Source organism: Pristiophorus japonicus, chromosome 14 (assembly GCF_044704955.1).
Source record: "Pristiophorus japonicus isolate sPriJap1 chromosome 14, sPriJap1.hap1, whole genome shotgun sequence".
In the NCBI taxonomy this organism is placed as follows: domain Eukaryota; kingdom Metazoa; phylum Chordata; class Chondrichthyes; family Pristiophoridae; genus Pristiophorus; species Pristiophorus japonicus.
In genome coordinates this window covers 43327388-43353818 of record NC_091990.1, presented here as the reverse complement: position 1 = coordinate 43353818, position 26431 = coordinate 43327388, and the positions used below count along the sequence as shown (strand labels likewise).

Below are 26431 nucleotides of genomic sequence, written 5' to 3'. Positions count from 1 at the left end.
GAGGCTAGGACAATTGAACATTTCAGAACTGAGATAGATCGATTTTTATTAGGCAAAGATATTAAGGGTTACAGAACCAAGGCGGATACATGGAATTGTGCTACAGATCAGCCATGATCTAATTGAATGGCAGAACATCTTGAGTGGCTGAATATCCTACTCCTCGGTTTCTCTGCCTTCCTGCTCATTCCCAATACCCTTTAATATTCCTCTATTTTAACCAACTATCAGATTCCCTTTTAAAAGAATTTATGGGCTCTGCTTCACCAAAGATTTGTGGCTGAAAATGTCACATTCTAACCAACCTGTGTTTAAGGACATTTTACTTAACCTCCCCATTAATTCTTTTCATGGTTATCTTAAATTTGTACCGTCTCATTACCATCTCACTGGCCAATGGAAAAGATAGCCTTAGAATCTGACAGCACAGAAGGAGGCCATTCGGCCCATCGTGTCTGCACTGGCTGTTTGAAAGAGCTATCCAATTATTCCCATCCCCCTGCTCTTTTCCAGTAGCCCTGCAAATTTCTCCTTTTCACGTATACATCTAATTTGAAAGTTACTATTGAATCTGCTTTCATCACCTTTACAGGCAGTGCATTCCAATCATGACAACTTGCCGTGTAAAAAATTAAAACTGTTCTCCTCATTTCCCCTGGGTTTTTGCTAATTATTTTAAATCTATGTCCTCTGGTTACTGACCCTCCTGTAGGTGGAAACAGTTTATCCCTATCTACTCTTTCCAAACCCCTCACAATTTTGAACATGTCCATCGCATCTCCCCTTACCCTTATAAATCTTAGTGAAAGACTTTATCCACAGCACATTTTTGTTAGTATTTAGGAGTCACTTGCTATTTGTCTTATCAGCCTGTTTCCTCGTCACAATGTTTAACAAATTCCTATTCCATTAAATGCAGAATCTTCCCTCACTCACTTCGGTTGTTCATCTATCTTGGTGTATTAGAGTATGTCCTACTTAGGTTACATAGATGAAATGATTGTGAATCAACTCATTTTGAATTGACAAGTAGAGTTGCTTCTACGCACAGAGCATTGACAAATTCTGGAAAATAATCGTTAAATAAGAGAGGAACGGTTTTGCTGCAACCTTTATTTGTTAGGAGTTCTGAATTAATGTTTTCTTGGAATTATCAAATCTTTTCTCAGCATCATCATCATAGGCAGTCCCTCGGAATCGAGGAAGACTTGCTTCGACTCTTAAAATGAGTCCTTAGGTGACTGAACAGTCCAATATGAGAGCCACAGACCCTGTCGTTGCGGGTAAGGGAGGGTGGGACAGATTTGCCGCACACTCTTTCCGCTGCTTTCTGCATGCTCTCGGCAATAAGACTCGAGGTGTTCAGCGCCTTCCCGGATGCACTTCCTCCACTTCGGGTGGTCTTTTGGCCAGGGACTCAGAACTTGTCAACAAAATACCATTTATTAAATGGGCTAGTTTAAGAATGTCTCATTATCCTGTCCTAAATTGCTATGTTGTGGTGAGTTTTGTTCCTACCGAGTGAACAAGGTGAGGGATATCTTGTGTCGACTCGTGTCGACATCAAGCACTTCCAGGCCAGGTGTCGCATAAATCTGCTTTCACCACCTTTTTCCGGCTGTGTATTCCAGATCATAACAACTTGCTGCGTAAAAAAATATTCTCCCACTTTTCCCCCTGGATTTTTGCCAATTATCTTAAATCTGTGTCCTCTGGTTATCGACCCTCCTGCAAGTGGAACGAGTTTCTGCCTAACTATTCTATCCAAACCCCTCATAATTCTGAACACATCGGTCTGCTTTTCCGGTGCCAGAGGTCTAGGCCCGAACAGAATAAAGCATCCTTACTCGACATTTCCATTTTCCACACAACATCTTTGTGACTCTTCCAAAAGATATTTAATACTCAATTATGGCCAGAGATCTGCCGTGGCCTTGTCCATATTCGGAGCTGGATTGAGGCTGCATGGTTCCATTGCATGGCCCCCATAAGCTGAGAGAGAGAGAGGAGACTTGCATTCAATTATTTATGGGGTTGATTCACACCCTGGTAGCAGAGGTGAAAAGATTTAGCTCAATCATACCACCGTGATTCCCAAATGTCTTCACCATTGTTTTGCTGATAAATGGTGAAGACCCCATTTCTAATGTCTCTTTGGTGAGGCCACACCTGGAGTACTGTGCACAGTTTTGCTCTCGTTACTTAAGGAAGGATATACTTGCCTCAGAGGCAGTGCAACGAAGGTTCACTAGATTGATCCCTAGAATGAGAGAGTTGTCCTATGAGGTGAGATTGAGTAGAATGGGCCTATACTCTTTGGAGTTCAGAAGAATGAGAGGTGATCTCATTGAAACATATAAGATTCTGAGGGGGATTGACAGGGTAGATGTTGAGAGATTGTTTCCCCTGGCTGGGGAGTCTAGAACTAGGGGACATAGTCTCAGGATAAGGAGTCAGCCATTTAAGACTGAGATGAGGAGGAATTTCTTCATTCAGAGGGTGGTGAATCTTTGGAATTCTCTACCCCAGAGGGCTGTGGATGCTGAGTCGTTGAGTAATATTCATGGCTGAGATAGATAGATTTTTGGACCTTAGGGGAATCAAGAGATATGGGAATCGGGCAGGAAAGTGGAGTTGAGGTAGAAAATCAACCATGTACTTATTGAATGACGGAGCAGGCCTACTCCTGCTCCTGATTCTTATGTTTACTTCAAAGTATTAAATACCGGCCCCACATGCAAAAATGTAAAGACAAGACTGCTAAAAAGTTCCTTTTCCCACACTCTTCCCATTATAAGAAAAGAGTCACTTCACCTGTCTTAAGCAAACCAAGATTTCCAGAAACAAAGGCTATCTTCTCTAACCTACTGTTAGAAACTAAAAAGGAGTAAGTATTGAATGTTCTTGAAATGATCTGAAGTAACAATGCAAGACAGATGGTTACAATGTAGTTAAAAGGTAGAATTTAAAAAAACACAAGAAAAAAGATTTTCCCCATTTATTGTAATCATTGCAGAATATGGTAATTGGAATTTTGTAATGTAAGAGAAGAAGGTTAATTCTAATTCTTGATTGATCAAAATTATAATAATTCAGAAAATTGCAACTCAGCAGGTAATGAAGTGATGAACTGCTATTGATTGCTGTTCAATGTGTGTTTTTACAGCTGTGACATGCCCTGAAGTTAATAGTATCCATATAGAGCATGGGAACTGGAAGCTGTTATATGGAAACCCAAATCAATATGGAGCTCAAGTGATTATCATTTGTGACCCAGGTTATTACCTGCAAGGACTTCGGGTCATCAGCTGTCAGGCTAATGGGACTTGGAGTGTGGGACAGCGAAGGCCCAGCTGTAAAAGTAAGTATAAGTGATCCAGCTCTATAACGCAAGTTAATGATGAAAAATATTAGACACAAGCTGCTTACCAAACCTTCCTGCTGTAGGAAAACAGTTTACCATCAGATGTTTAATGGTATATTTACTGACAGAAAAAGTTTGAAGCTCTTGGCTGATATTTCTGACTGACCCAGTAAGTCTTTTGATCTTTTTCATAAAATATTATTTTGTGTTTGTTGATCACCCAAGTGCATAAAAATACCGCCCAGTATTAATTGTATTTAAGTGGTGTGTAGCAATTGGGTGTTAATTGCATTCACATGATGGGACTCTCTTGTGCACACATCGGCCCCAAGTTTACACATGATTTGCTCCTGATTTTTAGGAGCAACTGGTGGAGAACGGAGTATCTTAGAAATCGGAATTCTCCACATTTAAGTTTTCTGCTGTTCTAATCAGTTAGAACAGTTTCACTTTTGAACAGAATTTTTTTTTCAAAAGGAGGCGTGTCCGGCCACTGAAGCCTGATTTGAAAGTTTCCACAGTGAAAACGTACTCCAAACTAACTTAGAATGGAGCAAGTGAAGATTTTTGTAGGCTTGAAAAAACCTTGTCTACACATTAAAAAATCAGGCGCAGGTTACAAATTAGATGTCGGGAACGAGGTGGGGGGGGGGAAGGGAAGTCATTAAATTCTACAATAAATCCTTAGTTATACTTATACAAATAAATCCAACCTGAATAAAAATTTATAAGCAAAGAAAAGATTAAATAAACCATGTTCCTACCTGTGTGAAAGTGCTTCAGGCAGGCCTTTCAGGCAGCGGTTTGCCGTCGGAACCGACCGACGGCAGGGGGAGAAAGCTGCAAGAAGCCTCAGTGCTGATCATGGAAGGGCAATGTGGTTTTATTAAAAAATTTTAAAAATTGAACAGCTACAAAGAATTTGAATAGTCTCAAACAAGTGCATGTGTCCCATTTATCACAGTCTATCTTTAATTACAGAATGCACTCCCTCACCCTCACACACAGAAATATCAAGAAAATTAAAATGCAAGCCTTTGCAAGGGTTCAATAAACAAATTTTCACTTTTTCTGCAGCACTTTTTAAAATAGCCGAGTGCCAATGTTTACTTCAGACTGCGCGTGCGCGAACGCTCCAACGTGCACGTGCAGGGTTGCCGGCATCAAAAAAACTCATTTAAATTGTACCCGCCCCCTCTACTTACAAAATCGGCGCGAGTGGTAGGCTCCACCCCCTCTGCGCCGTGCCAAGCAGACATCGAGCTGAAGAGCGCTTGAGAATACCGCGGTTTTTTTCAGGCGCCGTTTTCGGCGCGAAAAACGGGCGGGGCGCCTGTTTTGCCACGTGTGGAAACTTGGGGCCATAGGCTGGAGAAGGGTTGCAAGCTGATCTTGGTACAGTAATGTGATGTAATGTGTGTCTCTGTATATAAAGGCTTATAAGTAACTGAGGACTAGGCTCTAGTATTCTATCCTTCACCACCTGGCTATCCGACTTTAACACCCAGTTAAAATCCAGAACAGAGAGACTCATTTGATCCACCATCTGTGCTATCTCAGCTAGACACCGGTTAAAGCACTGCAGTTCGTCTCAGCACTCACGGGTTAGGGAGGGCAAAGACAGCCAGGTTTCTTACTTCAAGTCACTGTCCAATGAGCCCTCATGCAGAGTGTTTGTGGATGTCTTTCACAGTCAAATAGGCCGCTTGCATATGAAGAATGGGAACATGGACAATGGCCCCAATATTTACGGGGAGGGAGCAGGGGTGCATGTCTGCAACAGAGAAACCTGGAAATACCGGAAAGCTGGAGGCCCTTCCGAATTTAACGGCAGGCCTTCATTAGCATTGTCTTTACTCCGTTTCCTGCCCGTCAGCCGGACAGATTGAAAGGCTAGTGACGGTCCCTGGGAACTGGAGAAGATCAGGAGGTGGGGGCCTCCAGCAGCAAGGAGGGAGGGAGAAGTTAAATGATAATTGGGGAAATGTAACCTTTCATGAGATCCCTATTGAGAAATTCAGTAAACTAAGGCAGCAAGGCTGGCAAATGCTACCCTTTACTTTTACAAAGGCCTGGTATAATTCATTTGATTCTTCAAAAATTGGTGCAAATTATTTTGGTTGATTTTTGAAGTCTTTTCATTTAGTGTTGATCTTTTTTCAAAAATATTTTTGTTCAAACATTAAAATGTTAGTGATATCAGGGGGAAGACTGTTTGAAAAGGAATTGCTGATCCCTGACTATGTGAGGGAGCTTAGTGAATGGATTATTTACAGCTGGAGCAGCTTAGCTTATTGACCAGGACTCTACTGCTGTTGACTTGGTGCTCTTGCAGCATCAGACTTGGAAGCCTCACTCGTCTAGTTCCATCGTCATGGCAATAGCGCATCCTCTTCAAACAGAAGTATCTCAGTGGAAATAAATCCACCAAAATAACAAGAGAGGATGTTAAAATGAATCTGAATTCTTCAAAGCGGTTAAACTCACTCTTAAATATATATTTATTATCCATCCTCTACTCCATATCAGAACAAAAGGCTATTGGCAGGCTGAAGCTATGGGGGTGGATATGATTCCAGTTAATTTGTAACAAAACATGGTTGTGCATTGGTATGAAATTCCTCCGTCTGCTATTTTTACATATTTGTTAACTCATTTAGAATAATCAGTTTATTGGATATGCTAAACAGCACAAGGAGAAATTAGATACAAATCTGCTAACCAGTTTGCTATTAGTGAGAGCAGTTCACTCGATATATGTCAGAACTACCGTGGACAGTGGCTATTTACCCAAAACATCTGACTTCTAACCTTATGTTTGCAAAATCCACCAGGGCACCGACTAATTCGTGCTTTTTTTAACCAAAAAATATTATAGGAAGAATAGTATTTTTAAGAGGTTGACTTGTTTGAAAATTAATTATTAAATCTTGTAATTCTTTAGTAATCTCATGTGGAGAACTGCCATTTCCTCCATACGGCAATAAGATTGGAACATTAATGATATATGGTGCGACTGCTATCTTTTCCTGCAATACTGGATACACAATGGTCGGATCCCGGGTGCGAGAATGCCAAGCCAATGGGCTGTGGAGTGGAATGGAAGTGAAATGTCTTGGTCAGTATTTGGAGATGTTTATATAACTGTGTTCGATGTGTGAATAATTATGGGCTAGCATTTGCAATAGCTCACCGCCCAGTTTCTCGACAGTATTGGCCGTTTTGGGCGAGAACCGGGTCGGTGAGAAATTGCCCAGCTGAGTTACACCGGCAGTTTCAAAGTGCTGCTGGGGAGCGGATCGCCGGCATGCAACTTCCACAGATCGCCATGGCGCGATATTTGGCTCAGCGCTGACCTGAAGGTAAGTAATTTAAAAATTGCCCACGGGAATCAGCAGAGCTGGGCGGTAGGTGAGTAGCTCTGCAAGGAAAAGGTAAGTAATTGGTTTTTTACTCATTATTTTAAAATTCTGTTATAGTGATTTAAGTTAAAAGTGTCCTGAGAATGTTTTTATGATTTTTTATGTTATGTTTTTTGAAAAATATTCTTAGTGTTTTTCTCTTCCTAAGCCAAACCCGCAGCCTCACGGTAAATTTTCACTAAGTTTATTAATTATCGTCCATTTTCTTTAAGAACCGCCCAATCGACCCAAAATTTACCTTTTTCGCCGAAAATCAGGGTGCAACGCCCATTTTTTTAGCTGGGCAGATTTTTTTCTGGGAAATTTTCGCTGGCGATAATCTTGGGAGTCTTAGTGGTCTTTTGGGCAGAAGTCGGGTGCTGGTGGGTTGTTAAGAAATTCTAGCCCATGTCTTGTGAGCTGTGAGATTTTGCTTGTCCTACTTATTTGTATCGACAAGTTCAATTTTAGTCACAAATCAAATTTTCAATAAATACCAATGAATCATAGCTTAACACCTGCTTCTGAAATTCTGCAATTAATTGTGTGCATTAAGCAAAGAGCTACTAGCAACTAGTTCCGAGGAGATCAAGTTGACTAATTTACAATCTATAGAGTTGGAAGCCTCCCTCTGTTACTTCATTGAATTCATGTAACATGCATGCTCAGATACAATACTAGGAATTAATCCTGTTTCCTGCTTATATCAGCTTGACTAAAGATCCAATTTTAATGACTAGTTACCATATTAATCTGATGATGGTATTGAGACACGAAAATATTAAAACTTGCCAACATGCTCAACAGGAACTTGTAAAATCTCTTCATGCAAATACTTTAAAGGCAGCTATCATTTCTGGTCCTTTTTGAATTCTGTCCTGGAGTTGAAATTGATCAAGCCATAAATGATACTGATTGCAGCTTCTTCGGTTTTAGCTGGTCACTGTGGAATGCCTAAGTCCATTGTCAATGGCCAAATAATTGGAGAAAATTTCAGTTATCGTGGAACAGTGGTGTACCAGTGCAATCCAGGCTTTCGCTTGATTGGAACTTCAGTCCGAATTTGCCAGCAGGACCACAAATGGTCAGGCAGATCACCTGTATGCGTGCGTAAGTATTGCTTCAGAATGTGATTTGATAATCAATGAAGGGCAGTGAAATGCTTCGGATGAAGCTGTTAGTTTTTTTTTTCCTTTAATGTTAGTCAATATACCTCAACTGTTTTGTACACCTCTTGATAGATTTTGGTGTTGTTCAATTACTTAGTTCACTTGGGTAACCAAGAATTTTTTTTCACATAATGGGTCATTAGGCTCTGCAGTGCTTGACTAAAGTCAAGTCAATTACAATACAGTAATTAAGAGACATATAGTTAAATACTTGCAGAAGAAATAAATTAGAGGATATGGGTAAGTAAGGAGCTTGGAATAGTGCAATGGTTTGAGATATTGACCTATTTAGCCTGGGGAGGATTTTGGATTAATTGATATTATGATATTGTTATAAGTTAAATTTAATTCACAAGGAGTTAATTCCTAGGAATTTATGTTATCCAGGAAGTTGACTTAGAACCACTGGCTGGAGCACCAGACAGAGTAGCTATCAGAACTCTGTATTCCTACAATACCATATCAGTTTGAGGCAATGGGGAGAGTCATTGGCATATTGTAGAGAGTGTTTGTACCTCTACTATTGGAATAGAGGCAGCCAATCAAAGGGTTGGAAATATTCTCCAATAGGTATATCCACAAATGTCAGCTTCAGCTAAAAAGTTTTAATGAGTAGATTAGTTTAAACTTTAATAACTTTTAATTTTCATTGATAATAAAAGTGTTTTAATGCAGATTTCAAAATAGCGTGGCGTATTACAGGCAGAAAGTTTAAATTGTAAAGTGTCGCTGACTATGTGAGTTGCCTTTAATTTAAAACAAGAGGTCAGTTTAAATCTGATTGCGACCCAATTGGACTAAAATTGGGAATTTTTCAAATACTTTGGGCTAGATTTTCCACTTTTTTTGCATGCTTAACGCCCACTTAACATCCATTTTACCGCTGAAATGACGTATAACGCCCATACATTGCTCATTTAGCCACAATATGGAAACTGACGGGCATTTTTAGGAAACTTATCGGCGAGCGTTACTTTCCCCATGTGCTTAACGCCGGGAAAAAATAATACCGCCCGCCCACTTTTTTTGGGCGGAATCGTCAGAATGGGCGAAATCAACACCCTTAATATCGCCCAGCATTAGTTTCCGCAAGGAATTAACGCCGAGATTCAATAATACCGCCCGCCGACTTTTTTGTTTGTCGTAAAGAGCACATTTGCCAAAACTAGCGGCCATGAGATTGCCCTGCGTCGCTTCCACCAGCTCGCACACATATCGCCCACAATATCGCTCGCTCAAAAAACTGCCCAGAAAAAGTGGAACTAACTGGAACTAATCACAGCCTTATGGTCGCCGGGTTCTACATCACATGTCGCATCTTTTAAAAGGCTGCTCTGCTTCAACCTCGGCGGAGTTCGAATGTACTCTGGAAGTCGTTGGAGTTGATGTGAACATCTGTGCAAACATCTTGACCATACTGTGACCGATTGGAATTTAATAGGTGTCTTCGTCGGGACATTCATTGTTTGTGACCAATCGGTGGAAAACAGAAAGCTATTACAATGGGACCTGTCCTTTCTCACCCTCTCTTGATGACCAATTACATGCTGCAGACTCCAGATGGGCGAAGGTATGCTCCACAGCATTATGTGCCCAATGTAAGTCATGCCAGACTGATGAGGAGGACCAGATGTTATACCCCCCCGCAAGTACACTGACAAACGGTCTTACCTCGACTTGCCCGACACCACCTGACTTCGGAGGCTGTGCTTCCACAAAGAGGTTATCACTGAGGTATGCCAGCTCATAAGGGGAGATCTGCAGCAGCCAGCACCATCAGTACTGCACTGTTTGTCGAGGTCAAAGTCACCGCGGCACTGTCGTTCTACACCTCGGGTTCTTTTCAGGCCACAGCTGCCGACATTTGCGGTCTGTCTCAGCATGCCACACATTGCTACATTAGACAGGTCACTGAAGCGTTGTACACACGCAGGAGGGACGTGATCAGCTTCCGTATGACCAGGGAGGCACAGAGTGAGAGGGCTCTAGGATTCTCCAGAATTGCAAACTTCCCCAAGGTGCAGGGAGCAATAGACTGTATGCACATCGTGATACGGGCACCTTTTCAGGATGCAGAGATTTTCAGGAACCGCAAGGGATTCCACTCCCTGAATGTCCAACTCGTTGTTGACCACCAGCAAATTATAATAGCAGTGAATGCTAAATTTCCGGGTAGCATCCATGATGCTCACATCATGCATGAGAGCACTGTATCTGACTTGTTTAACAATCAGCCACAAGATCAATGCTGGATGCTTGGTGAGAAAGGATACAGCCTCGCCATCTGGCTGATGAACGCCTGCGTGACACCCACACCGAAGCCGAGAGGCGATACAATGAGAGCCACAGAGCCACTCGCAATATCGTGGAGAAAACCATTGGAGTTGCTTAAGCAGCGCTTTAGATGCCTGGACCACTCAGGAGGTAACCGCCAATACCACCCTGAGCAGGTAGCTCAATTCGTGGTGGTATGCTCCATGCTGCACAACTTGGCTATCAGGAGGGGACAAGAATTGCCTGATGATTCTGACAGTCCACCTCACCCGAGAAAGGAAGAGGAGGACGAGGAGGCAGACGCTGATATCGGCCCAGATAATCAGGCTGATGCTGAAGCCATGCCCCCGCCCCCTGTAGATCACATGAAAGGGCCCTGGTGTCATGATAGCTGCAAGAGCCTTATATCAGGAGCTCATCAATGATTGCTTTGCCTGAAAGAACGTTGGTGTTATTTACAAGGCTGACATTGATATATGACCTGCTGGGTGTGCAGGTCATACATCAATGATGGACATCACCTTGGTGATAGTTAAAGTTTAAGTTGATTGAAGTTGTGTAATTATACCCTTTGATAAGGAATCACCAGCGTGTAACGGTGCAGCTATCTGAGCCAATGCGCAACAAGATTTTTTTCGTGTAAAACACATTTAAACCGAACATTTGTCTGAAATCATCATTATTTCTGTAAAAACCAACCCTTCCCTCTCTGCTTCTCCATCCCACCTCTAGCCCTTCCCCTTCCCCTCCTGACTCCAAGCCGCCTGGCCGAGGAGATTCTCAGGCGATGCTTCATTGGGGGGGGGGGGATGACGGCCGAACCGCTGCTTGGACGGATATGGGAGAGGACGGTCCCGAGGTGGCAAACACAATGACATTACCCAGTTGAATGAGAAACAGTTACGAACTATTCCCAGCTAGCAAGCTGAACCATATAATTAAGAGGGACTAGCTTACGATTGGGACTTCTATTTGCGGTATTTGAAAAGATAATGTAATGGCTGTAAAAGTAAGGTATGTCAGTCTAAGAAGAAAGTGTGTACGTTTATATTTTCTTAAAATATGGAGAAGCAGATTGCAAATCCTTATAATGTGGGAGAGTAATTTTCAGTATATTGCATCTTTATTGCGTTGCAGCCTTATATAATGGAAGACCATTAGGTGCACCAGTATTAATTAGTGTATGCGACAATTTTGGACAGTCTTGATTCTACTTTTTGTTGATAACAAACAATATCTCTTTTTCTCCCTCCCTTGTAAGAAAACTTTTAAGGTTTGGTTTTGATGCAAAAAAAAATGACAGTATTCTAGTTGAGGGATTGAGAAGAACCTCTGAAGTTTCCCAAAATTGCACAACTATCAGTAACCCTCTGCCAGACATTAGGTGCTAGAATTTGGCCAGCTGTCGATATTTGGATTTTAACGTCATTTTTGGGAAAAATAAGAATAAAAATGTCCCCATTTTTTAAGGGGGTAAATTTGTCCCAGAAATACGCCTGTCGATAAAAATCGACGTTGCTGAAGGATTCGTGGTGGATACTGCAGTCCTCGCCAACTTTAGCCCGAGTCTGATTAATACCAAAAATACAGTCCTTGGGAGATGAGAAAATACAAAAAAAAATTGCAAAAATTAAAAATAAAAAATCTGTATACTTAGTACTTAAGTAGTGAATCACGGAAAAAGAATTAAAACATAAAAACTTCAACTTACCTTTTTTGTAGGTCTTCATACCTACCAACGTTTCTGGGATTGCAACGCATGCTTTTCTCATACGTTGTTTTTTCACCCAAGTACAGGTTTATCCAATGCTACATTTAGGCAGTTGTATTTTTGGGGGATTTTTACGTTTTGCGATCTGTTTTTCGGCGATATTTCATAACCGTCATTCTTAACCTTTGGCCAAATTTGGTAAGTATCTTTTAACGACAAAAAACGTGCTGGCCAAATTCTAGCCCGAAGTATTTTAAAATATTATCTGACGTTGATAACAAAAATTGTACATTTGTACAAAGGTTAATAGGGATGTAGTACTATAGGGATTCTAATACTTAAGAGTGCGAAACAGATTTTAATCCTTCAGTGGTAATCTCTGGTGTCCCAGCCAATATTTATCCCTCAATCATCATCACTAAAACAAATTATCTGGTCATTATCGCATTGCTGTTTGTCGGAGCTTGCTGTGTGCAAATTGGCTGCTGCATTTGCTACATTGCAACTGTGACTACACTTCAAAAAGTATTTAATTGGCTGTAAAGCCCTTTGGGATGTCAAGTGGCCATGAAAGGTGCTGTGCGGGAGCATCAAAGCATAACCTGCTTTTGATTCCTTCCTCCCTTTGAGGAAGTCCTTCTAGGTATTTCCCCATGATAGCACAGCTGGTCTCTTGTCATTAAAATGTGGCGATTCATGGGCATAAACTGATGTCATATGACACATGTCATAAGACAACACAATCTCTTGGGTTTAAGTCTTTAACAAATGAAAGTGTCGTTTCTTGCACCATTTGAGGCAGGGTATTAATGTAGATAATTTATTTGGAACAAAATGGCTTTTAAAAAGCGTGATTCTTTGGAATGGATTATATTTTCAGTGTCCAATGGAGCGATAATTCATAAAATTGAAAAACAGAAAGGATAACACATGAATTTGAATAATCTTTTAGTAGTTGACAAGTCATATGCAGGTCTCGAGAATCTGTTTAATGGCCATGCTTGTTTTAAGCAATAGCTCAGTCCTTTGCAGTAAATGGAATAGTGTCTCGCTGATGTTAGTGAGTTTTTAAGAGTTCTTTCACTCTTGCTAAAGACGGTCATAACTTACGCTGGTCGAGCTTGTGAGTTATGGGTCTTTTGGCATTGTGAAAGAATAGAAGTAATTTACAGTCACCAGTGAGATTCAGCACACTGGAAATGAGCCAATGATTCACAACTGGCTATCACTCCATAGCTTGTACTGAATAAATGTTGACAATTCACTTCCAGTCGGTGCTAACCAATCTGTTGTTTTAATGTTATCTCTTGTTCAGTGTATAGAAAATATGCGCTGAGTTTACTCATATGAGGTACTGTTTGCTTTGAGTATTTCTCTGTGTGCACTGCTATAGGCCGAAGGGGTAATCTTACAAATTTAGAATTCTTCATAGACGAAAAATCTCAACAGTGCACCCAAGAGCTGGGTTTTAAGGAGGAAGGCAGGTTGGGGGTGGGGAGCCTCTGAGGTAGTCGGTAAACCCAGGAGCCAAGTTTTCCCACAGGCCCTGCCAACTTTAACTTTGCAGCACTAGGCTGCACAGAGGAGGGAGGGAGGAAGGAATCGGGACATGCCATTAAAAGGATCAGAAGGCCGGGGATCGGCCAGGATCAGGGGTAGGGGTGGAGAGGATCAGGGTGGAGAAGGAAAGCTTGTGGCCGGCCTCAGCAACATCGGTGGGGGTGGGTGGAGGCCTGGGGGTGTGGTCGGAGACCTCGTGAGGGAGTCTTCAATCGCAGGGGGTGGATCAGGCAGGGATCCTGGATCCAGGAGATAGGTATAAAGACACTTACCTCCTGGATCTAGCAGTCTCCGCCTTACTGTAACTGCCAGATGTTACGAATTGAGTAAAATCCATCCACATGCAGTTCAAAGCAAAAGGGAGGTTAAAAAAGAGGCTTCCAGCCTCATTATAGTATTTCAATTGACATCCCGCCTCCTAGGAGCAGGTTCCCATCTTGTTTCCCATCCTGCCTCCGTTAAAATCGGATGTGGGTGGGTTGCAGGCGGTTTCAGTTTGGGAATCCCACTTTTAACAATTTAATTACCCCCACGCCCCCAACCCACCTGTTTATTTAGGTTATCATTTCCTCTTCTCCCCCCAAATTCCAGAAGTGTACTCTTGCTAGGTGAAACTCCACGGCAGGAATACAGTTCCTTAAATCACCCCTCTACAGTAACGCGTGGGTTAACTCCTTACAATTTCCTAGCATCTGAGGCAGCATGTTGGGCTGGAATATGTGGTGGATGATAACAGCAAACTAACGATGTTCGCCGTAGTTATCCCTTTGAAACTGACCGCAACTTAGCGCGTGAATATCTAAACGCGGAAGTCCTAAAGTTGCGGCCAGTCATTCACCGCGCTGACACGGGCTGCACCGTGCGCTCACCCTGCCCCCCATAGCTGCCAATCAGTGAAACTGATGAAAACTTGGACTTTGCCACAGTATTATTACTGTTAAATACCCGACTAAATGTTAGGCTTTGTTGGATAAGGTGTAACTGGGGTGTTAACTGCGTATTTACTACTAAACAAATGTTGTGGCCCTGAAAAACTCATTTTAATTTTGTGGAGTGTCAAATTACTCCATTTATGATAACATTTTCAATTTTTCAGAAACTTAAAAAAAAATTCAATTTTCTAAAAGTTTGTTCTTGATTATTTTAGGTTCTATCTTATCCCCATGTGCGAGCCCCAAACTTTTTTTGCTTTCTGTAACATATTTTAAAAGTCAGGAAAAAAGCAGGTTCTCATTTCCTACTTCCCAGTGTATGAGAATTCTACATTGTGATTGGTTGCTTAGACAGCTTGTAGATGACACAGGAGATCACATTAGGGATTCCCCACTGTAGAGTGCTGCAATCTCTTACGTGGCGAAAAAGACAAACTTCTCACCACAGAGATCACAGCTTTCCTCGGGGGCCGACGGCGACCAAATTTGCTTCGTCGCTGACCACAGATTCCGAGCCATTGTATACAGTGTGTTTCAGTGGGCATGGATAATTCCATATTGGATAGAGGCTGACCATTCACTCACCTGTACTTCAGTATAGCAGTGTGCTTAGTCATGCATGTTTTCTGTAAATTGGGTCATTAGTGTATAGGAGTTGGTATTAATTTGTGCAGCATCTTGGACAAACGGAGTCATTGTATAAATGAGGATTGATTTTCCAAATGTGTGCTCCTGACAAGAAATTGGCTCTATGGTGTACATCTTGCAGCTCGATGAGTCTATTATGCAGACTTTGCCTTGGTGGCCTAGTGGCGGCCATCAAAAAGCCTGCAGAGTGCACAGTGGCCCTCCCCTTTAATCGAAGGGGAGAGGCATTGTAACACATCAGCTCCGCGTAGCGCCCCGGGAACCGTCCCTAAAGGAAGCGGAGTGCCGGAGATAGCTTTCTGCTTCCTTTGAGGGGCAGTAGGCCCAATTCAGATTCGGGGGTGGGATTTCCACGCTGGGCGCTAAAAGTCACGGCCCTAGAAAGTTACCACCTCCAATCGGGGCAATTTTGCCCAGTAGGTCCCTTGTCATCTCTGTGTTTAGCCATTGTTAATTTCAAACAGATGTGTAATAAGCTTTCAGTGGTACTTGGGGGAAGGGCTGGTTGAGGATCAGAATGTTAGAGGTTCATTGGAAGAAACTACAGAATGATTACCTGTTACAGAATGATTGATTGTATATTACAGAGTGATTATATATTACAGAATCATTGTATAATACAGAATGATTATTGTGTTTTTTTCATCTCACAGCTATTACGTGCGGCCACCCTGGTAATCCAGCTAATGGCGTAACACATGGGACTCAATTTAACCTGAATGATATTGTTAGGTTCACCTGTAACCCAGGGTACACATTGCATGGTACTATTAGCTTCCAATGCCAATCTAATGGGCAGTGGAGCAACTCACTTCCTATTTGTAAAGGTATGAACTATGACTATCACACAGTTTCAAATTTTTGGCTATATTTTCTAAAAATGGTAACAAGATCCTTAGCATTTTCTTATTTTTCTACAGTGGTCAATTGTTCAGATCCTGCACATGTTGAAAATGGCATTCGGCGAGTGCAATTAAACGTCGCCCAAAGATTTAGTTATGGTAGTAGCGTGTCGTATGAGTGCAATGCCGGATACTACCTGTTGGGATCTCATGTGCTGACCTGTCAAGGCGATGGTTCATGGGACAGATCGCTCCCAAAGTGCCTGTGTAAGTAGTTTTAGGGCTTTAAGGTATCACAACTGAAGATATCTATATTATCAAGTTATTAAATCCTCGTTACATAATCTTCCTTTTTTTAGCAGAAATTGGGAAGTTACTTCAGAATGTCCCTCAAACCAGTAATCGTCAATACTGTTCACACACAAGACATGTAGCTTTCCCTGCAATAAAATCACAACCCACAACAGTCAGAAAAACATGATTCTGGGGTCTGTAGAATGCTGACCCAGTGTAAGTCATGACCTTTAGGTGAAAAGGAGAGAAAAAGTGATTGGAAATATGACCAATCAGAAAAATTTATATGCGGCATCACGCAGATCATGCAAGGGAAATTATTGAATACAATGTTACTTCATGACTGAAGGAGCCCATAGCATTCAGGAGGAAAAAGTCACAAATAAAGCAAGTCTGCTTCCTGAGTAAAAAAAACATGAATATTCAAAAGCTTCCTGTATAGTATCCAGTTTATGTCCCCGTTTTCTATTGTTTTGTTATAATTGTTAAATAAGCATACCTTTTTTAGTGATGGATCCGGTTCAGTTTAGTGACGTGAGTGAAGTACTATGAAGTAGTGCCCGGGTTGCTATGGGACACTGACAGCCAACCTAAGGGTGCTTAATTATTACATTGTGTTCGCTGTGCTGAGCATGCCATGATTGTGATGTGAATGCCACAAATGCTCAGCAGTAGTTATTGGGTATAAGTTGCTATGGGAACAGCCACTGGAATATAGCTGTTGAATTTTTCAGCCCACTGTGGTTCGTTTGCAAAGACTTGCAGTTGGAATACTATCACACACGTGGAATAACTTCTGCATCGCACAAACATGAATGGCTACTTTTCATGCGGTGCTATATAGCATGCATTGGATCATTTATTTTGTCCAGCACATGTTTGATTATAAACATTTACCCCACAGCCTTAAGTGCAATTATATCATGTGGTCCAGCAAAACTTTGAGTAAAACTCCAAAACTTGATCACATGAATTTTCTGTCCATAGCACAGACCTGTTCCATAGCACAGACATGTTCAATCACACACACGCGTTCCATCGCGCACACATGTTCCATCGCGCACATGTTCCATCGCACACATGCTCCATAACACACACACGTGTTCCATAGCACATGCATGTTTCATCGCACACACCTGCTCCATTACATACACGTTCCATAGCGCACACATGTTCCATGACAAACACCTGCTCCATAGTATGCACATGTTCCATAGCACATACTCAGTCTACCACAGCAATTGGCCAAAATAAATGCCATAAACAGAGCAAGACTGACCTGTGATGAACTCCAACTCCATATATTATAAGGAATGATACAGGTTTATTTCAAAAGCAGAACATGTGACAGAAGATGTTTATTTCTCAAGATTGTCTCTTGCTGTTTATAAAGTCATCTGAACTCCTTATGGTGTTACAAGAACTTAATGAAGACCAGAGTAAAAACAGACCATTCAGTGCATGAAACCAGCTGCAATGAGACTCCATATCTGATTATTGTATCATGCACCCCCCCCCCTCCTCCCGCCTCCTTGGTTACCATCTGAAAGAATTCCTGTGTTTGTAAGTCATGATCTATTACTTCTAAAAGCACACTGACTGCCCACTTTGGAAATCTGTGCTGTTTCGATGTTTATTGCAAGCTGTAAAATGCCTTCAAGCATTTTTTCCAATATAGTTGTTAAGTTAAGCAGCTTGTAATTACTAGTGCCTTGCTCCCTTTTTGAACATTGGAGCTACACTTGCTATCCTTCAATCTTTCGGGTACAATTATCTTGTAACATACTCCATCCTATGCATTATCATGTACATAGCATGCCCCATCTCGTGTGGTACAGGGGTAACCTATATATTGTCCTATTTAATGACTTATTAAAATGTGCATTTCAGATAAAACATTTATTTTCTGTCTCATGTTGTTCTCTCCTAGTGGTGACCTGTGGCGATCCTGATGTTCCGCCTGGTGCAGAACTGTATGGTGACCAGTTTGCAGTTGGCTCCACAGTCCAGTACCAGTGTAACAGAAGAAGTCGTCTGATTGGAAATACCACTCGTATATGCCAGCTGGATGGACGCTGGAGTGGATCATTGCCCCACTGCTCAGGTAAACATTCTCACGTCACACATGGTTTTGATAGTAATATTTAGCTCAGTTATCTATTGACTACTAGATAAAGCAGTTGCAGTCTTCCCTTGGACCTCTTTAATGATGCACGGACAGAATGATATAAAATCTGTTTAACATAAAATCAGCAATTATTGCATTTAAATACCATCTTTAACATAGTGCGTTATCAGACAAAATTTGACACCGAGCCACATAAAGAGACATTAGGACAGGTGACCTTCATCATCATAGGCAGTCCCTCGGAATCGAGGAAGACTTGCTTCCACTCCTGAAGTGAGTTCTTTGGTGGCTGAACAGTCCAATACGAGAGCCACAGACTCTGTCACAGATGGGACATATAGTCGTTGAGGGAAGGGGTGGGTGGGACGTGTTCGCCGCACGTTCTCTCCGCTGTCTGCACTTGATTTCTGCACGCTCTCGGCGTTGAGACTCGAGGTACTCAGCGCCCTCTCGGATGCACTTCCTCCACTTAGGGCGGTCTTGGGCCAGGGACTCCCGGGTGTCAGTGGGGATGTTGCACTTTATCAGGGAGGCTTTGAGGGTGTCTTTGTAGCGTTTCCGCTGCCCACCTTTGGCTCGTTTGCCATGAAGGAGCTCCAAGTAGAGCACTTGCTTTGGGAGTCTCGTGTCTGGCATGTGGATTATGTGGCCTGCCCAGCAGAGCTGATCAAATGTGGTCAGTGCTTCAATGCTGGGGATGTTAGCCTGAGTGAGGACGCTGATCCTCCCAGGGGATTTGTAGGATCTTGTGGAGACATCGTTGGTGATATTTCTCCAGCAACTTGAGGTGCCTACTGTACATGGTCCATGACTCTGAGCCATACAGGAGGGCAGGTATTACTACAGCTCTGTAGACCATGAGCTTCGTAGCAGTTTGGAGGGCCTGGTCTTCAAACACTCTTTTCCTCAGGCGACCGAAGGCTGCACTGGCGCACTGGAGGTGGTGTTGGATCTCATCGTCGATGCCTACTCTTGTTGATAGGAGGCTCCCGGGATATGGGAAGTGGTCCACGGTGTTCAGGGCCGCGCCGTGGATCTTGATGATTGGGGGCAGTGCTGTGCAGTAAGGACCGGCTGGTGGAGGACCTCTGTCTTACGGATGTTTAGCGTAAGGCCCATGCTTTCGTACGCCTCAGTAAATACGTCGACTATGTCCTGGAGTGCAGCCTCTGTATGTGCGCAGACGCAGGCGTCGTCCGAGTACTGTAGCTCGACGACAGAGTTTGGGGTGGTCTTGGACCTGGCCTAGAGACGGCGCAGGTTGAACAGGTTCCCACTGGTTCTGTAGTTTGGTTTCACTCCAGCGGGGAGCTTGTTGACTGTGAGGTGGAGCATGGCGGCGAAAAAGATTGAGAAGAGGTTTGGAGCAATGACGCAGCCCTGTTTGACTCCGGTCTGGACGTGAATTGGGTCTGTGATGGATCCGTTGGTAAGGATCACGGCCTGCATGTCGTCGTGGAGCAGGTGGAGGATGGTGAAGAACTTTTGGGGGCATCCGAAACGGAGGAGGACACTCCATAGACCCTTGCGGTTGACAGTGTCAAAGGCCTTTGTAAAGTTGAAGAAAGCTATGTATAAGGGCTGGCGCTGTTCTCTGCATTTTTCCTGTTGCTGTCGCGCTGCAAAAATCATGTTCGTTGTGCCCCGTAAGGGACGAAATCTGCACTGTGACTCTGGGAGGAGCTCCTTGGCCACGGGAAGAAGACAGTTGAGGAGGACTCTAACGATGACTTTTCCAGTGGGAGTCAGATAGCAGGGAGATTCCTCTGTAGTTGCCGCAGTCAGACTTGTCCCCTTTTTTAAAGATGGTCACGACTACTGCATCTCTGAGATCCCCTGGCATGCTCTCCCCCCTCCCGATGATAGAGATGAGGTCGTGTATTTATGTCAGCAGTGCCTCTCCGCAATACTTTAATGCCTCAGCAGAGATTCCATCCGCACCCGTAGCCTTGTTGTTTTTGAGCTGTTTTATGGCTTTTTCTACCTCGTGCAGTGTTGGGGTCTCACTGAGGTGGTGGCGGGTAGCATGCTGCGGGATGGAGTCTTGTGGTTGACCTCGAACCCAACCCAAATGAAGTGATGTCAGCAGTAACAAGCCTATCACATAATGTGCCACTGCTTCCATGTCAAATGGGAGTCGGGCTACAGATGGTAAGCTGCACACAGCTGGTTCTCTCCGGTGAACCTGCGACACAGTTAAAAATAATAACTTTTTAACTCAGTTTATATTTTTTAATCAGCAGACTATTGCTGCTAGTAAAAGTCTGCCAATTAAACCAACACCTAAGAACAGATTATCTGGTCATTATCACATCGCTGTTTGTGGCACCTCGCAGTGTGCAGATTGGCTGCCAAGATTCCCACATTGCAACAGTGACTACATTTCAACAGTATTCCATTGGCAGTGAAGCATTTAGGACGTCCTGAGGTCATGAAAGGGTCTGTCGAAATACAATTCTTTTTTTTCTTTTAGTATCCCAGTATTAACGATTCCACTGGCAAAATCATCAATTATGCTGCCCAGCTGCTTTAAGCAAACATCATTAAGTAAAATGTACAGGGAATGAATCTGTATGTGACCAGATGTTTCCTTCAAACAACTCTTCCCGATAACAATAGCACTCATTTAACTTGTGTGTACTGTGCATTTTCTAGATCTGTCCTTCATTCCGTTTTAAGCTAATTTATAGATTTTTCAATATAAACTCAAGTACAGAAATAATAGATATTTGCGAATGGAATTTATTTGCCTGATTATTAATGTAAGGATTAATGGTCTATGAAATGGAGCACGTTTTGTACCCAATCAGCATCAAACACTCCCAGGCATTGGACTCTCAAGAGATAGATGAAAACTCCCTTTATTTTACACAAACAATATGAGTTAACCCCAAGATCAGGACCAGAAATTGCATTTTTGATTCCTCATGGGGCATTCCTGTGCTCTCTCTGAGTGCGGCTGGCATTTAGTGATAAATTATAGCTAGTATTTTGGTCTGTAACATTGAAATTATCCAAACTTAACGTGGAGTCCTCACAGCCAGCACAAAGAGGAGACTAAGCTCGACTTGAGCCCAGATTTCAGAGACAGAGAGAATTCTTAACCCACTATATCACCTATTTTCTCTAACAGAATAGCCATCTGCAAATAAATATATAAAGGATCATACTTGGTGTATTAGTTAACATGTATAAAAATATGTTTCTTAATGTTTTAAAGGTTTGAATAGTTGTTTTCTGGTTGGAACACTTACTGAACAAAAGCAGGATGTTAAATCGTAATGTTTCTGTGATATGGGCTCATGGAAAATTCATGTTTTTGTTTGTTGTGATTGTATTCTCTGCAGAGTACTTTGGAATAATTGCTGTGAGTGGAGAAATAAATGCAGGCATGTTGTGCATACTGATGGGTTTTTTTCATGTGCAATTGTTAATCAAATCTCTGAATTAATTCACGTTCCCATTTTGAACTGTGGAGATATTAAAGCAAGACCTGAAGCAAAACTGTTAATTTATGAGCAATCTGTTCCTGCATTAAGAAAGCTAGCCACAATATTCAGATTTTATTTTATTCTTCTCCCATGGAGGCGTGAGATTTTTTTTAACTGTTCTTTGTTACATCAAATTTCATGTTGCAGGGTGTATCGTATCTTAACAGATTCGTCTCCAGACTTTGGTGTTTGATTTTGCTTTGAGAATTTCTTATTCTGCCTACTTTTTCATTTCTCTCTGCCCAATGATAGACATCTACACATGGCTAGTGCTCATGTCAAAGTGAACAGACTGAAAATTGTAAACTATGTAAACTAAAAGCACAAATGGAAAGAATGTTTTTTTTTCCTATCAGTTGGGTGTCTGATGTGCAAAAAGCAGCCACCACCATGCTCCGAATCAAGGCACTATGAAATCTGCACAGTGAGAGCTTATTTTAGAATAGTGCAGAGTCTGCCTCTCTCCCTGTAGGATTACTTATGTAAGTTCCGCAAGCTTAGGCACGGGCCCAGACTTGAGGACTTTCAAGTTTCCACAGAATTGCTGCTGCACTTCAACCTGTTAAAACTGCTCAACCCACCAGCATGAACACTGGTAAACCTCCTGCGTCTTATTCAGATGGGACCAACTAGGATTTTGGCTTTCAGGCTTATCTGGAGCCAAGAGGAATCCCAGCTCCCAGTAGCAGGTCTACACGTTAAGAATTCATAACTGCCATCAGGTATCACCACTGCCGTAATGCACTACAAACCTACCTGGCTTAGGTATCGGACAATTGAGCCCACCAAGGAGGTTTGACTCGGCTCCATTAACATCCTGAAGCCATTTTGATCCTGCTTACCTCAAAGGGAGGTGTAGTCACTATTTAGTCTCATACCCGACCTTCTGGGAATAATTTACAGCACCTGTCATTGCAAGTCATTGCGTTTTCCTCATCAGCTGTATGACAGCCATCTGCTTTCAAGTAGATGGAATATTCTATGCAGGACAGCTTGGGATGTTCCAGCTCTCTCAATTCTCTAGATATTATTGGTCAGGTATTTGACAGGGTGGATAGAAACATAGAAAATAGGTGCAGGAGTAGGCCATTCGGCCCTTTGAGCCTGCCCCACCATTCAATATGATCATGGCTGATCATGCAACTTCAGTACCCCATTCCTGCTTTCTCTCCATACCCCTTGATCACTTTAGCCGTAAGAGCCACATCTAACTCCCTTTTGAATATATCTAACGAACTGGCCTCAACAACTTTCTGTGGTAGAGAATTCCACTGGAAATGACTCTTCCTGTTTGTAGTGGAATCCAAAACAAAGAGGCATAATCTTAGAATTTGAATGAAGCTCATTAAAAACAGTTTTAACACATAGACTTATCAGAATGTAGGATACAGATTCCATGCAGTCAAGTTGTGTGCTTAAAGGGGATTGAGATACTTAGGAAATAAGAGTGATGGGGTTACAGAGAAAAGATTGGGAACTGGATTTGAAAAGATAGTGGGACAAAATTTACTGTCAAAATAACGATAAGGCTAATTGCAATTTCAGGCGAGGGCAGTTAAATGCTAAAATCCCAAAGTTGCTGTCCAAGATGGGCTGCTCCACCATCAACTTCGTGAAAACGGCTTCTCGTCATCTGGCTCATCATTCAAATATTTGCATGCTGGATATGGACTAAACTTGCCAAAGAAAGTTAGGGCTTGCCCGTTTCAGTCCCTTGTTAATGGTGTGATAAGTCTTAATTAACCTCTCTGGCACTGAAAATTTACTTTTGCAAATGTGGAGTCTCATTCCTTCAGCTTTTAATTGTTGTTGGAGATTTTTTTTAATCGAAATAACTTTTTTCTGTCTCTTCTTTCTTTCTCTCTTAATCCAACCTTTCTTTCCCTCTCTTTATTTTGCTTTCTGTACATGATTTGACATTGAATTCATTATTCTAACTTGCACTTCCTGCTTCAGACTCTGTTGTTCATTAATGATTTTTCAATCTGATTGTTTAAGGAGACACACAGTTGATTGTTCGGTCCATAAAAGTCCCAGTTACCCTGTAGAGGGTGCCATTCGTTCATTGCTTAGAGTAAATTCTGGTCCAGTGCTTCCGTGCCTAACAAAATGGTGGAACAGGCCAAAAGGGCCTCAGTGGGCTACTAATATGTTCCCATATTCCCATACTTTTGTTTGTGTAAAGAAGAATGCTGCATTAGTAAATTCCCAGGTAATTTACTGTGATTATAGCCTGTCATGAATCTTTATTATTTTGCAGTAATTATATCCTCGTAGACAAGTATGCCCTTCTCATACTATCAATTAGTCTTTGTTTTAACCATTATTTCTATGATGTAACAGTTGATATAATTAGCAACTCGTCTTGGTCACGTCAACATAATAATTAAAACTGTTTTTTTAAATTGAACTATTGAGGCATATTTCGAGGAGTTAAAAAGGGGGAGGGGTTCTATTGACATTAAGAAATAGAACCCAATTCTTTCCTGGAGTGAATTGCATAACATTATAATGGGCTGCAATTTGCTGTCAAAATAATGATAAGGCTAATGGCTCTCACTATTATTTATGCACAAATGGTACAGTAACTTCAGGCAGTGGGTAGATGCGCAGTTAAACTCAAATATCCAAAAGTTGCTGTCCGAGTGCCGCTGCTCCACCGCTAACTTTGCAAAAATGGTATCTCGCTGTCTGGCTCACCATTGAAATGCATTGATTGGTGTGAAATTACTGTATTTGCGTGGTCCATATGAACTAATCTCGCCACAGAAAATTAATTCTTGTCAATTTCAGTTTAAGTATCCTTTTACATGTAATTACATGAATTACCTGGAATATGCAGTACAAAGTCAGGCCATTTGACCCATCTGGTCTATGCTGGTGTTTATTCTCCACACAAGCCTCCTCCCACCCTACTTCATCTCATCATATCAGCATATCCTCCCATTTCTTTCTCCCTTATGTACATATCAAGCCTCCTCTTAAATACATCTATACAGATTATCCTGAATTCCTTATTGGATTTATTAACAACCTGATAACGTGTTAATTACTACCACTCAGCCTCTGGCACTGAAAATTAACCAGTACAAGTTTGGAGGCCCATTCCTTCAGGTTTTATTTTACTGTTACTTTTGATTTCTGTCTTATTTTCTCTCAATCCAATCTTTCTTTCCCTCTCTTTATTTCTCTTTCTGTACCTGATTTGACATTTGAATTCCCCCACTCTAATTTACACTTCCTTCTCAGTCCTTGTGATGTTTATTTTACAATCCTTCAATCTGATTGGTTCACTCAGGTCCTGGCTGCTTGGTTTTCCCTCACAGCGATGTTATCAGCTCACACTTTCAGCAATTTGTGACACAAAAAATGTAAAAACCTAACATGCCAGGGCAATGCTAGATGCCCATCCACTGCAAATTATTGCCCAATATATTGGGGGGAAGTTTTTGCTCGTTTTGTGCCCAGATTCCACGGCAATCGGCCGAACCAGTGCAGAAGATCAGGGAATTTAAAATGAAGATGAGTTACGCCCCAAACGAGTTACACTCACGTCTTTTACACTGATTCAAGATTCAATTCAACTAAATCAGGCCCCACCCACAAAACCACAAAACCTAACCAGCGCAATTTCAAACGCATTTTGGACGCAATTTCCTGAATTCACCCAAAGCAAAAACTCTACACCATTGTCCATCTTGTTTATCTTAATAAACCCGTTGTGATTATTTTACAGTCATTAATCCTTCAAGACAGACACGTTCATTTAATCAACTATGTTGGACACCCCGTCAGCAAATAAAACAAATCTAAGACTGAACTATCCTATGAAGTTTATTGCGTATATTTCATATCTATATCTTCTGACAAATCTAGGGTAGAGCACATGCTCTATTGAAAGTTTTTATGTAAACATTTCCAATGGAGGTTCCAAAATTAAATGTCAATACCTCCCCATTACACTTACCTGATACATGGCCTTCTTTGACCTTAAAAAGACCTTTGACACTGTCAATCAAGCGGGACTATGGAGCGTCCTCCTCCGTTTCGGCTGCCCCCAAAAGTTTGTCGCTATCCTCCGCCTGCTCAACGATGACATGCAAGCCGTGATCCTGACCAATGGATCTATCACAGACCCAATTCATGACCGGACCAGGGTCAAGCAGGGCTGCGTCATCGCGCTAACCCTCTTCTCGACCTTCCTTGCTGCAATGCTCTACCTCACACTCAATAAGCTCCCCACTGGAGTGGAACTGAACTACAGAACCAGTGGGAACCTATTCAACCTTCGTCATCACCAGACCAGATCCAAGACCGGCGAGCTACAGTAAGCGGACGATGCATGCGTCTGCGCACATTTAGAGACTGAATGCCAAGTCTTAGTCACCATCTTCACTGAGGCATACGAAAGCATGGGCCTTACACTAAACATCCAAAAGATAAAGGTCCTCCACCTGTCCTCGCTGCACAGCACTGCCCCCCCAGTCATCAAGATCCACGGCGCGGCCCTGGACAATGTGGACCACTTTCCATACCTCGGGAGCCTATTATCAGCAAGGTCATACATTGACGATGAGGTTCAACACCACCTCCAGTGTGCCAGCGCAGCCTTCGGCT

General features: G+C 42.2%; 1 protein-coding gene across 1 annotated transcript in view; it reads left to right on the top strand.

The window, feature by feature from the left end:
• Positions 1–26431, top strand: part of csmd2 (CUB and Sushi multiple domains 2) — a 778395-nt gene that overhangs the window by 610096 nt on the left and 141868 nt on the right. Inside the window, exons 46-51 of the mRNA XM_070898713.1 lie at positions 3167–3361; positions 6309–6482; positions 7702–7875; positions 15713–15886; positions 15980–16168; positions 18126–18299. Coding sequence (XP_070754814.1) covers positions 3167–3361; positions 6309–6482; positions 7702–7875; positions 15713–15886; positions 15980–16168; positions 18126–18299 — 1080 coding nt within the window. The remainder of the gene's footprint in view (positions 1–3166; positions 3362–6308; positions 6483–7701; positions 7876–15712; positions 15887–15979; positions 16169–18125; positions 18300–26431) is intronic.